The following is a 14,065-nucleotide window of genomic DNA, read 5'->3' as shown; positions in this document are numbered from 1 at the left end:
GGCTCCAAAATTATTTCCATCACATGGCAGACCAGGAATATCTCCCACTCTTACTGCCTGCCATTGGTATGTGTTGGCAGGATTTTCAGGTTGATAGTCAACCTGTTGGGCCACATTATGAATGCACTTTCAAACTTGGGTCATCAAGTTCTGGGGTGGAAATCTAACCCGGAGATGTTATCCATTGCGCCACAAGATTTGCAGATTGGCTGTGCAGGGCACAATTTGTTGAAGATACAAAGCTTGGAAGTACTGGGAACTGTGAAAAGGTTAGAAGGTTAGTGCGAGACTTCAAGAGGATGCAGACAGGCTAGTGGAATGGGCAGACATGTGGCTGATGAAATTTAATGCAGTGAAATATGATGTGATATATTTTGGTGGGTACAATATTAAATATGGAGTACAATAATAAAGGATACAAGAACAGAGATGTATGGATATGTGTGCACAAATTATTGATAGTGGCAGGGCAGGTTGAGAGTGAGGTTAAAAAGGCATACACAATCCTGGGCTTTATAAACGGGCATAGAGTACAAAGATAAGAAGTTATGGAGAACTTTAATATAATAAACTGGTCTGGCCCAAACTGGAGTACAGCGTGCCATTCTAGTCACCACACGTTATTAAGAATTCTTACTGCAGTTCATGTTCCTACAGCAAGTCGGACTCCACCAGTACGCCTACATCTAGGTCATCATACATCTTGAAAAGCAGTGTTTCCAATCCTGACCCCTGGGGAAGGTTGACCTTCCAGCAGTGCAAAAAAAACTTCACTGCTATTCTCAGTTTCCCACCACTTAGTTAATTTTATTCCAGGCTGCTGCTATGACTTTTATTCCACAAGCTTCAAATTTTTCTTGCACTTCAGCCAATGCCTTTGAGACGCCATATACACCACATCACTACCCTCATCAGCACCTTCTATTATCTCAAAAATTCAATCTAGTCAGTTAAGCACTATTTGTCTTTAACAAATCTATGTTAACATTAATCATCTAAACAAATGCAAGTCCACGTGACTGGTGATTTTGTCTTCGATTATTAGTTCCAACAGCTCTTCCGCTACCAAGTGCCACAACAATGGAAAGCTGTGACTGGGTGAAGCTACCTACAGCTTCACCAGCTAACCACTCATATATTGAACTGTGTAAAGAAAACCTTTTTTTTTAAATGTACAAGACACTGATCACAAATTGGCTGCCACAGTCTCCTGATAGCTGATATTGTAAAGTTGATCAGTTGTTTGGAAAGTCTATATGAATTGCAATGCAGATCTGTTACATGGAATTTCACATGTAAGGGTTGCCAATGTCTACTTCAAACAGCGACACTCAAGGGGCAGCACAGTGGGTTAGCCCTGCTGCCTCACGGCGCCAAGGTCCCAAGTTCGATCCCAGCTCTGGGTCATTGTCCGTGTGGAGTTTGCACAGTCTCCCCGTGTTTGCGTGGGTTTCGCCCCACAACCCAAAGATGTGCAGGGTAGGTGAATTGGCCACGCTAAATTGCCCCTTAATTGGAAAAAATGAATTGGGTACTGTAAATTTATTTAAAAAAACAGCGACACTCTTGAGAGGAACAGATTACAGATCCAAAGTTTTGTACTTTGATGGCTACTACTTTAAAGTTGACCACCTCTCTGAAATGTCTTTGGGCGGTATTCCCCCCCCCCCTCCCCCATGCCGGGTGGGAGAATCGCCGGCGCCACGCCGCCCCGCCACCCGCACGCGATTCTCCTACCACCCCCCCCGAAACCAGCGCCGCGAGAATCGTGCCGGGCCGCTCGGAGAATCGCCGCAAACGGCGAGCGGCGATTCTCCGGCCCGGATGGGCCGAGCGGCCGCTCCGACATGACAGGTTCCCGCCGGTGCCATCCACTACTGGTCACTGCCAGCGGGAACTGTGCGGGAATGCTGGGGGGGGTGGCCTTGGGGGGGAGAGGGGGGCACCTTCAAGGGGGGGAAGGGGTGCGGGGGCTCCGATGGGGTCTGGCCCGCGATCAGGGCCCACCAATCGGCGGGCGGGCCTCTTCCCCCTCCCCCGGCCTACCTCCTTCTGCGGCCAGCCCCAGAACACCGGCGCTATGGTGAGGGGCCGGCACGTGTAAGAAGTTCCCCGCGCATGTGCAGGATGGCACAGCCCAACTGCGCATGCGCAGGATTGAGCTGCCCCAACTGTGCATGTGCGGGTTGGTGCGGCGGTAAGGAGGCTGGAGTGGCGTGAACCGCTCCAGCGCCGTGCTGGCCCCCTGTTGGGGCCGGAATAGGTCGTGCCCGGGACCTGTTCGCGTCATCGTGAAACGCGACGGCGTTCACAATGGCGCGGGCACTTAGTCCCGGGAGCAGAGAATACCGCCCTATATGAATTACACTGCAAGATTATGAGCAACACATACGTAATTTCCGCCCCTATTTCTCTCAGCATCTTTGGTTGCATTAAATCCCATTCTGGTGATTTATCAACTTCAGGTACATTTAATTTGTCTGGTACTTTCTGTTCATTGATTTTAACCTATACAGTATCTCAACCACTTCCTCTTTCACTGACTTTGGCAGCATCTTCTTCCTTGGTAAAGACAAATCCAATATCTCAGCCCTGCCATTTGTCTCCATGTGTAGGTCTAATTTCTGACCCCTTACCAACCCTAACCCTCCTCTTACTACCCTTTCATTACATATATGCGTGTACTGTAGAAGACTTGTACATGTCCTTTTATATTAGTGGCCAGTCTTCTCATACGATTTATTTCAAACTTTTATTTATTTTTCCACTTCCCCTCTGAACTTCGCATTTGAATAACTCCAAAGTGACTGGCATCTAACAGAAAAAGGAATAAAAGTCTTCCAAAGGCTTAGTGTAGTAAAACGGTGATAAAAAGAGAAGTAGGACTAATTAGGGACTAAAAAGCAGATTTGCATATAGAGACATATAGGTTGAGGTATTAAATGTACTTTGCATCAGTCTTTACCCTAAGGAAGAGGATGCTGCCCATGTCAGAGTGAAAGAGGAGATAGTTGAGACACTGGATGGGCTAAAAATTGATAAAGCGTAAATATTAGATAAACTGTTTTTACTTAAAGTTGATAGATCACCAGGATGGATAAGATGCATCCAAGGACATTGACAGAATTAAGGACGTGACTTAAAGATGCACTGGTCATAAATTTTCAATTCTCCTTAGATATAAGGATGATGCCAGTGGACTAAAGTATTGCAAATGTTATGTACTTGTTCAAGAAAGGGTGTAAGGTTAAGCCCAGCAACCAAAGGCTAGTAGTTTAACCTCAGTGCTTGGAAAACTTTTAGAAATTATAATTTATGATAAAATGAACTGTCACTTAAGCATCAGTGGATTAATTAAGGACAACTAGCACATATTTGTTTAGTGCCAGTCATGTTTAATTATCTTGCTTTAACTTTTTGATAAGGTAACAGAGAGAGTTAATGAGGGTAATGTGGTAATGTACATGTATTTCCAAAATGCATCACTCATAGAATAAAAGGAACAGCAACGATAAGATTGAGTGACAGTAAGGAGATGGTGGGCTGGTTTAGCTCAGTGAGCTTGACAGATGGTTTGTAATGCAGAACAAGACCAGCAGCACGGGTTCAATTCCCATACCAGCTTACCTAAACAGGCCAGAATGTGACAACTAGGGGATTTTCACAGTAACTTCAAACTTGTGACAATAATATATTATTATTATCAGACTGGAGGAAGGTATATAGTGGCTTCTCCAGGAATCAGAATTAAGATCCTGATTTTTCTTGATATATATTAATGATCTGGACAATTTTACAATTTTAAGATGGCACAAAACTTGGAAGTATTGTGAATTAAAAGGAGGATTGCGTTAAACTTTAATAGGACATACACAGGCTGGCGCAATCGGCAGACAAGTGGAAGATGAAATTGAATACAGAGAAACATGATGTGATTCATTATGTTAGGAAGAATGAGACGAGGTAATATAAAATAAAGGATACAATTCTAAATAGGATGTGGGAGCAGAGAAACCTGGAGGTCTATGTGCACAGGGCATTGCAAATGAGAAAATGCTCAATAAAGCATCGGGCATCATGGGCTTTAAAAACAGGGGCATACCGTATAAATGTAAGGAAGTGATGATAAACTTGTACAAAACATTGATTTGGTCTCAGCTGGAGTATTATGGCCAGTTCTGGGCACCACACATTAAGAAGGATGTGGAAGCATTGGAGAAGCGGCAGAGAAGATTCACATGAATGGTTCCAGAAATGGGGAACGTAGGTGAAATGAATAAGTTGGAAAAACTGAGGCTGTTCTTCATGGTGAAGATGAGATTTGATAAAGTATTCAAGATTGAGTGGTCTGGACAGGGTAGAGAGAGAGACAATGTTTCAGTTGGTGGAAGGATCAAGAACAAGGAGACAATGATTTCAATTGATCAGCAAAAGAAGCAACAGTGAACTGAAGAAAGTCTTTTCTTCATAATCAGTGATTAGGATCTGAAAAGCACTGCTTGGGAATTTGGTGAAGGCATATTCAACCAAGGCCTTTAAAAGAGAATTAGATAATTATCTGAAGTGAAAAAGTGAGCAGAACTACGGGAAAAGGTGGGCATTAGGATTAGTTGTGTTGCTCTTGCTGAGTCAGCAAGGACTCAATGGGCCAAATGGTCTCCTCCTGTAATGTAATCATTCTACTCTTCTGTGGTTTCCTTTATGATCAACTTCCCATTTGTTATATAATTTTTAAAAATAAGATGAACAAGTAGAGCTCCTATATTTTGACCTTTTGTTAAGTCATCTATCTCATTGCCCATGCTCTTAATCCCAGCCCTAGTAAAGCATGAATTATCCTACAGACAGAAAGTTGCAAAAAGAAAGTTGTTCTGCCCAGCCAGTTTGCTATCAATGAAAATGAAAATGAAAATCACTTATTGTCACGAGTAGGCTTCAATGAAGTTACTGTGAAAAGCCCCTACAATTACATCCTTGTTCAAGGTCACAGCCAATAGATTTTTTGCCTTGGTTACTTGTCCCCCAAACCATATACTTTTACTTTTTTTGCTGAATTAAGTAATCTAATTTATTTAAAAATATTTTTATAGAGTTATATTGACCAGAATAGGTAGCTTGTTCTGTAATTCAATGGCCAGTGTTCCGAGTGCAGCCATGCAGCAACCCAGTGGTTCCTATGCACTCTGCACACAAGTTAGATCCTTTAGTTACTGCACATGCATGGCCATACAAAAGAAAAGGATCATGCACTTAAATAAATCACCCATACACTCCAAAAAAAAGAAGGAATATTGGTGAAAACATTATTCCCTGTTATTCCTAGTCAGACTTTACACAGTAAGAAGTCTTACAACACCAGGTTAAAGTCCAACAGGTTTGTTTCAAACACGAGCTTTCGGAGCGCAGCTCCTTCCTCAGGAGCTTCCTGAGGAAGGAGCTGCGCTCCGAAAGCTAGTGTTTGAAACAAACCTGTTGGACTTTAACCTGGTGTTGTAAGACTTCTTACTGTGCTCACCCCAGTCCAACGCCGGCATCTCCACATCAAGACTTTACACAAATAGGCCTCACAATATTCACTCTATTTAAATCCTTTATTATTCATTTAAACAGTATTTAGTTTCATTACCATTTTCCTTGTCATGTGAATAGTTTAAACTTAATTCTGGTTTATAAATCAGCGGTCAAGCAACATTGACTAGTGTATATTGAGAATGGAGAGCATGTCAACATTCTTCACAAAGTAAGATCGCAGTCCTCTATCATTTCTGAAACGTGTATTTAATCCTATTGTCACGCTTGCTGTTCATTGGAATTCAGAGAATTATTGCATGCTATTTTATGAACTCGGGCAAGTCTTATCTGTTGTTTAGAAACATTGGAAAGTATACATAACATATTGTAACAAAAATCATAATATGTAGAAGTTCTAATAAAGGAAATATTTTTTTTTTATGTTATAAAATTAAAAGTTGGATTAAAATTGCTTTATCCCCGCACAAAAACTTTGTGGGGTGCTTACTCATGACTAGTTTTGCACGTGTTTAATATTCTTTCATATTTCAGTGATAGTGGCTACAACAGTTTAAATAATCAAATACGGCAAGAGACCAATGTGGTTATAAGTGATTTATATGTTCAGTAAAATGCCTCTGAAATCAAAAATCTTTTAAATTTATCATGCAGGAGAATGGACACCAGGGTGCTAGCCTTTGCTCAGTGTTACTCTTCCCACTGGCTCAGAATGTCATGGATTCAAACCCAACTTTAAGGCTTAAACCAATAGTCCAGTTTGACACGTCAGTGCAGTACTGAAGAAATGAGGCACCATTAAAAATGTCTTCTTTTGAATGTCATGTTCAATGAAGTTCCCACCTGCCTTCCCACCTGAATGTAAAAGATCCTATGATACTATTTAAAGAGCACATTGTGTCTTGCCAGATCTTTAACCTCAACCAGTAAAATAAAATGAATTTGTTATTTGCTTCACAACTGTTGCTGGGATCATGGGATTGATTTTAGCTAGGTCAGGTTTGAGAGCAGATCTGGATGGGCACTAAAGATATCTTTGTTGACTGGCATGCCAGTTCCTCACCTCCATCCTACCCTTTGGACTATCTTTGCGGAGGTAGGATGATGCAGCAGCAACTCTACCCACCTGCACCCAGCAGGTAGCCGATCCAGCTCATTGAGGCCAATTTGATCTGACTGAATGGGATTTTTGAGTTGATCTTCAGATTCCAGCAGGTGGCAAAGATGAGGTTAACCACCTAGCTACAGACCAGGGAAACATTCTTTGAGGTAGGTGGAGTGGTCCTCACTGCCTACCTGCCAGGGTGCAGCCGGTACTGCTGACCATCCTATAGAGGGTTTTGCCTCTGCCCCACGTTAGTGGCCCAGAAACATTTAAAGTGTGGAAGAGAGTGCACTTCCATTTTGAATATCCTTCTCCCACCATTGCTTTCCATGGCTTCCTGCTGCTGCTTTCAAGCTGGTCGGTCTCTGATTGGTTCACCAGCTTTGGGATTCTGCCCTAACTGACCACTGTTTCCCAAAAAAGGTGCAGGCTTCTCTCCTCCATTTGAGCCTTTTGGCGGAGTTCAGAAGCCCACAGGGAAATCTCTACCTCGTGGTACAAATTGGCCTGCTACATCTCCCTACATGATGATGGCTACGTCTCAAAAGTACTTAATTGACTATGATGATATCGTTAGATTATGCAAAGTATTAAACACAATTTATTTCTTCCTTTACCAGAATGCGAAAATGGCAAATAATTTATTAAATCCACATGCTGTAGCCGTTGTGTTGAATCAGCAACCCGGAAAACTACGAATTAAAGATTTGCGAGAGGGTAATTCAATCAGAAACATTATTAGATGTGACATTTACCTCTTCAAGTACAAATAAAAGTAATTATTATGTTGCGAGGAGTATATCTCAATCCTCTTATCTATTAAATGGAAATGAGGAGCTGCTGTGGATTTGATGTGCCAATTGCTCCAAGGATGTTTCAGACATGCTCATTTTGATAATTACATGTTTTTAACAATTCTTCTGTAAACTGCAGCTTATCCAAAATCCTGCTGCCTATATCCTATGCAGCTCCAAACTCTGCTCACCTATCATCAAAGTCCTCACTGACCCATGACTTTTGTTCAACTTTAAACTTTTTTCAAGAACATTTATTATATTGTTGTTAGCTCTTTTTGTGAAAGAATATTTACGTATTTTGTAAAAATAATTAACATTTTTAAATTGTGCTGTTAAGTTTACCAAATAGTTCTCATCATTCAAAACTTGAGTCAAGCTTTATCAATACCTAATTGTATTTAGTACTACAATGAAACTTCTACAATTGTAGGTGCATTTGTCTTGCTTGATTCACTGGTAAATAATGCTCACAAGCACATGCACAAATGTCCAGTCTCAAATAATTAAACATGAAACAATCATGATATTTATGACACTTGTGATTTTTTTTCAAATATTACATCTTTAACCCTTTATTTTTTTCTTAAGTATTGACCAATGTTCAAGGAGCATCAAAAAGCAAACAGGCAAAGGAAGCAGTGTTTAATCAAAAAGTCAATAAAAAAGTTATGTTGGAACGGGATAACCAACTACGATGGTAAGCAAAAGATAAAGGTCGCAATAGTTCATATTTGTACTTTTACTTTTTGGAATATAAAGTGCTGTAATTTTGATTTTTTTTAAAAATGTTATATTGGTACAAAATACCATCAGTCTATTCACTGAGGTCGCCAGGTAAGTATTCTGTTTCATAGTTTGTTTGAAGATCACACTAATCATGTTTTTCTATTATTCTTCAGGCAGACGCACCTTGGTAGAGATCCAATATCTGCTGAAGCTACACAGTTGGTTCTGGAAAAAAGGCAGATAGCAGATGAAGAATACAAGGTTAGAATTAATTTAGTACCACATATATAAACTAAACACAGGTTATTTTAGCAGTACAGACATCTCCTTGACTCCAAACCAAGCTCTGCGAAAAATCTGTACCCAGGGCAAAATGTAAAGTGTCACTGGACAAAAGCAAATTACTGCGGATGCTGGAATCTGAAACCAAAAGAGAAAATGCTGGAAAATCTCAGCAGGTCTGACAGCATCTGTAGGGAGAGAAATGAGCTTAACGGTTCGAGTCCAGATGACCCTTTGTCAAAGCTAAAAGACATAAAAAGTGGGAGATATTTATACTGTGGGGTGAGGGAATGAAAGATGAGTCATTGCCACAGAAACCAAGGGAAAGGAGTGCTAATAGCCACAGAAACAGAGGGGAAGGAGTGCTATTGGTAGTCCCCAGAGAGAATAAAAGGTACATAGATGATCTGGAACTGGGGTCCAAGTGTAATGTGTCAAGATTTGCAGATGACACTATCAAAGTTCAAAGATGGCACTAAGATGAGTGGTAGAGCCAAGTGTGCAGAGGACACAAAGTCTGCATGGGGATATAGAAATTTTAAGTGAGTGGACAAGAGTCTGGCAGATGGAGTTCAATGTTGATAAATGTGAGGTTTTCTATTTTGGTAGGAATAACAGCAAAATGGACTATTATTTAAATGGTTAGAATTGCAGCATGCTGGGTGTTGTTGAATTCCAAAAAAGTTGATTTGCAGGTGCAGCAAGTAATTAAGAAGACAAATGGAATTTTGTCCTTCATTGCTGGAGGGATTTTTTTATTCATGGAGTTTAAAAGCAGGGAGGCTATGTTGCAGCTGCATAGGGTGCTGGCGAGGCCACACCTGGAGTACTATGCACAGTTTTAGTCTCCTTACTTGAGAAAGGATGGACTGGCACTGGAGGATGTGTAGAGGAGATTCACTAGGTTGATTCCGGAGTTGAGAGGATTGTCTTATGAGGAAAGACTAAGTAGACTGGGACTATGCTCATTGTAATTTAGAAGAATGAGGGGGGGATCTAACAGAATCATATAAATATATGAAGGGAATAGATAGGATAGAAGCAGGGAAGTTGTTTCCACTGGTGGGTGAAACTAGAACGAGGGGGCATTGCCTCAATATAAGGGGGAGCAGATTTAGGACATAGTTGAGGAGGAACTTCTTCACCCAAAGGGTTGTGAATCTGTGGAATTCCCTGTCAGTGAAGCAGCTGAGGCTACCTTGTTAAATGTTTTTGAGGCACTGGTCGATAGATTTTTAAATAGTAAAGGAATAAAAGGTTGCGGTGAGTGGGCGGAGCAGGCTCGAGGACCAGATGGCGTACTACTGTTCCTTGTTCTTATGTTTACACAGGTGGTTTCCAAACTTCTCTGTTAAATTACGTGAAACCTGAAGCTAACTTTTGACAAGGGGATCAGTTTGCTAATTTAATACTTTGTTGAATGGCCATTCTTAATGGGTCCAAGTCCTGTTTCATGTTCAGTGGTAAATGTTACCTCCTTATCAGCTGTGAACCTTGTATTCCTGTGCTCAACTTTCCTTAAGACTAAAGATATTAATCCTTTCTGAATTACTATATCTGCTACCTTCTTAAGTAGTTGGCTATTCTAAGGTCTTCTGTCCCTTAGACTCCCTTGCTGATACCAGATGGGAACTAATCTATTTCCAACTATAAGTTATTATAGGATCCCAATTCTACAAGGAAGAATTTTAACTCACTTACCACTCAATGTCCTTTAAGGGTCTGGATCTGTTGAAGAGGTATAGGTGAGTCTTTTGGGTAAACCACTATTTTAGGTTTAGATTTGAAATAAACCACTATTTTAGGTTTAGATTTGAAATAAACCACTATTTCAGGTTTAGATTTGAAATAAACCACTATCTCAGGGTCGGGGTCAGGGTCTAAATCAGGGTCTGGTTTAGCACACTGGGCGAAACAGCTGGCTTGTAATGCAGAACAAGGCAGCAGTGCGGGTTCAATTCCCGTACCAGCCTCCCCGAACAGGCGCCGGAATATGGCGACTAGGAGCTTTTCACAGTAACTTCATTGAAGCCTAATTGTGACAATAAATGATGATTATTATTATTTCAGGTTTAGATTTAAAATAAAACTTATTTTAATTTGCTTTTACAAAATCTTAACAAATTACTTCATATTTAACGATCTCTTTTAGTTGATCAGACTTCAGGAGCTCTCTTTAATGATTCTTCTTCTGTCTTGATAGCTTGTGGTTGTTCTTATGCTTCGGTCTTCCAGCTTCTTCTGTTTCCCATGGACCGATGAGCTGACTCGAATGGGATCTAAGAATAAACTCGAACCGAATGCTCTAAGGTTGTTGGTTGTGTGTTTTTTGCCACTGGCGATTCAAGACATTATACTCTTAAATTCGCCTCTCTAGCACATATCAACCGCAAAGCATTGTTTCATAATTTAATTTATAGATATGTCACATTTGAAAATACCCTGCAATCCTGTACCTGGCTCAAGGCTGCTATACATTTAAAACCACTTGTCGCCTTTTTCCCAAAACATTTAGGGGCAGCACGGTAGCATGGTGGTTAGCATAAATGCTTCACAGCTCCAGGGTCCCAGGTTCGATTCCCGGCTGGGTCACTGTCTGTGCGGAGTCTGCACGTCCTCCCCGTGTGTGCGTGGGTTTCCTCCGGGTGCTCCGGTTTCCTCCCACAGTCCAAAGATGTGCGGGTTAGGTGGATTGGCCATGCTAAATTGCCCGTGGTGTCCTAAAAAGTAAGGTTAAGGGTGGGGGGTGTTGTTGGGTTACGGGTATAGGGTGGATACGTGGGTTTGAGTAGGGTGATCATGGCTCGGCACAACATCAAGGGCTGAAGGGCCTGTTCTGTGCTGTACTGTTCTATGTTCTATGTTCTATACACATCCTGTTCAAAATTGCCACATTTGCAAAATCCCATTTGTTTCCTTTTTCCTCAAATAATTTAACGACTGTTACGCTTCTTCAACTAATTTACACCTATATCCTGTCTACTTTTAACACTCGTAGTTTTTCTTAAACATCTGTTCCCATGTGTGCTAGCCTCAAAAATCTTGTAACAAAATTGCCATGTCTCCCTAACCACGGGTTCCCTTTTTCTCAACACTGATTTTGTTTCAGAAGTTGTTACGCTTTCCAAAACAATCAACAGCTTTATCATGTCTATCTCAAACACTCGTGGTTTTCTTAATGATCCTTTCTAATGCTGCTGTTCTTCACAAACTGTTAACATCTTCTGTGCTTACTTGCTTCAAGCTTTTAAAAGCATTCTGACCTTAATGTTGGGTGGGGTTACTGGGTTATGGGGATAGGGTGGGGGTGTGGGCTTAGGTAGGGTGCTCTTTCCAAGAGCTGGTGCAGACTCGATGGGCCTCCTTCTGCACTGTAAATTCTATTCTATGAACTGACATTCCCACTTGTATGTAACTTTACCTATTTTCTACATATTTCCTTCATTCTGTTTATTTTGTTCCAAACTACATTCTCCTTTCCCATTTTCATTTACAACCTCCATGTTTCTAAAGGCACGAGCTACCAGATAGTCCAAAGGTACTTATTTCACCACGAAAAGTAATGACTATTCCATATACACAAACAAACTTATTGGCACAGATCTTCCAAACCCCAATCTCCCTGCATTTAATTCCACTCATCACTTACTGAACAATTATCTTGTGCTGGCTTTCCCGGCCACATTGAGCACAGATATTTAGAAGAGGCATTCCCATGGCACCCCAATGCCCTAAGCAGAGATCAAGGGTCTGGATCTTTGCAGAATCAGAAAGGTTGACCTGCCTTTAAAAATGGCAGGCAGGACCTGGATGAAGAAGTCCCTGCTCCATTTCCAACAACCCATATTTGCCGGTAGGGGAGACGGTGCAATATCAGATTCACTCAGAAGGAAAACCCGATCTCAGCAGGGCCATTTGAATTTCGTACAGAGTTCAAACGGATCCTATTTTGGCTTTTGCAATGGTGCTAATCCACAGTGTGGGAGTCATGAATTTATGAAGTGGACATGAAAGCTCTTGAAGGGCTGATAAGATCTGCTCAACTGTCATGAGAAGGTCTGCTTAACTGTCATGATTTGGAGTTTTCCAAATCCCCCTGCTATTGTAAAGACAACTGGCTGCAGTTATCAGTGATAGTTTTAAAACAAAAACTCTGCTGGTTGTGCTGATTAAAAGGCAAGCTGCAGTAACATCTGTTTGAGTAGTTCTTAATTTGTATTCTCTCCTTTCCATATGGATTATTTTTTCAATTTAGCATACATTACCAGCCAAGTTGCCAGAATCATGGTTACCTTGGCATCCTATAATGTGCTTTTAGTAGTGGTATATTCTTGTAATGAAGTCTCAATGCAAATAAATAAGATTCAGAGTAACTTCCATCCCATAATTTTTCAACAATCAAATGACAATTGAAAATCGCACAGCTGGATGTACAATGAAAGAGCAAAGGGATTCTCTATTCGGGCGGATATGTTCTCCGTCCGGAGTTGAATTGAAAATTGTTTCCACTCTCAGCAAATTCAGTATCACTCGGCATGCAAATTTATTCATGCCAAATGCAGGAGGCATTTGTCAGGGCTAGAAGTCTGGGAACAGACGAAGCCTGTGTGGAATATAAGGAAAGTTGGAAGGAACTTAAGCAAGAAGTCAGGAGGGCTAAAAGGGGTCATGAAAAGTCATTGACAAATAGGGTTAAGGAAAATCCCAAGGCTTTTTACACGTACATAAAAAGCAAGAGGGTAGCCAGGGAAACGGATGGCCCGCTGAAGGAAAGGGGAGGGAATCTATTTGTGGAGCTAGAGGAAATGGGTGAGGTACTAAATGAATACTTTGCGTCAGTATTCACCAAAGAGAATGAATTGGTGGATGTTGAGTTGGAGAAGGGTGTGTAGATAGCCTGTATCACATTGAGATCCAAAAAGAAGAGGTGTTGGGCGTCTTGAAAAATATTAAGGTGGATAAGTCCCCAGGGCCTGATGGGATCTACCCCAGAATACTGAAGGAGGCAAGACTGGAAATTGCTGAGGCCTTGACAGAAATCTTTGGATCCTCACTGTCTTCAGGTGATGTCCTGGAGGACTGGAGAATAGCCAATGTTGTTCCTTTGTTCAAGAAGTGTAGCAAGGTTAATCCAGGGAACTACAGGCCAGTGAGCCTTATGTCTGTAGTAGGGAAATTGCTGGAGAGAATTCTTCGAGACAGGATCTACTCCCATTTGGAAGCAAGTGGACGTATTAGCGAGAGGCAGCACAGTTTTGTGAAGGGGAGGTCGCGTCTCACTAACTTGACAGAGTTTTTCGAGGAAGTCACAAAAATGATTGATGCAAGTAGGGCAGTGGATGTTGTCTATATGGACTTCAGTAAGGCCTTTGAAAAGGTCCCGCATGGCAGACTGGTACAAATGGTGAAGTCACACAGCTGGCAAGCTGGATACAGAACTGGCTAGGTCATACAAGGCAGAGAGTAGCAATGGAAGGGTGCTTTTCTGATTGGAGGGCTATGACTAGTGGTGTTCTGCAGGGATCAGTGCTGTTCGTAGTATATATAAATGGTTTGGAGGAAAATGTAACGTCTGATTAGTAAGTTTGTGGACGACACAAAGGTTGGTGGAATTGCGGATAGTGAT

At 41.4% G+C, this 14,065-nt stretch overlaps 1 protein-coding gene across 3 annotated transcripts in view; it reads left to right on the top strand.

Annotated features, from left to right (window-relative positions):
* cfap221 (cilia and flagella associated protein 221) overlaps positions 1-14,065 on the top strand; it is a 263,176-nt gene that overhangs the window by 102,990 nt on the left and 146,121 nt on the right. For all 3 annotated transcript variants that reach the window (XM_038789818.1, XM_038789819.1, XM_038789820.1), the window contains exons 11-13: positions 7,255-7,351; positions 8,020-8,128; positions 8,331-8,418. In XM_038789818.1, the coding sequence (XP_038645746.1) occupies positions 7,255-7,351; positions 8,020-8,128; positions 8,331-8,418 (294 nt within the window). The remainder of the gene's footprint in view (positions 1-7,254; positions 7,352-8,019; positions 8,129-8,330; positions 8,419-14,065) is intronic.

The sequence above is a fragment of the Scyliorhinus canicula genome, chromosome 2 (genome assembly GCF_902713615.1).
Source record: "Scyliorhinus canicula chromosome 2, sScyCan1.1, whole genome shotgun sequence".
NCBI classification, from domain to species: Eukaryota; Metazoa; Chordata; class Chondrichthyes; order Carcharhiniformes; family Scyliorhinidae; genus Scyliorhinus; species Scyliorhinus canicula.
Note: the sequence above shows the minus strand (reverse complement) of the source record. Positions and strands in the feature narration are given on the sequence as shown.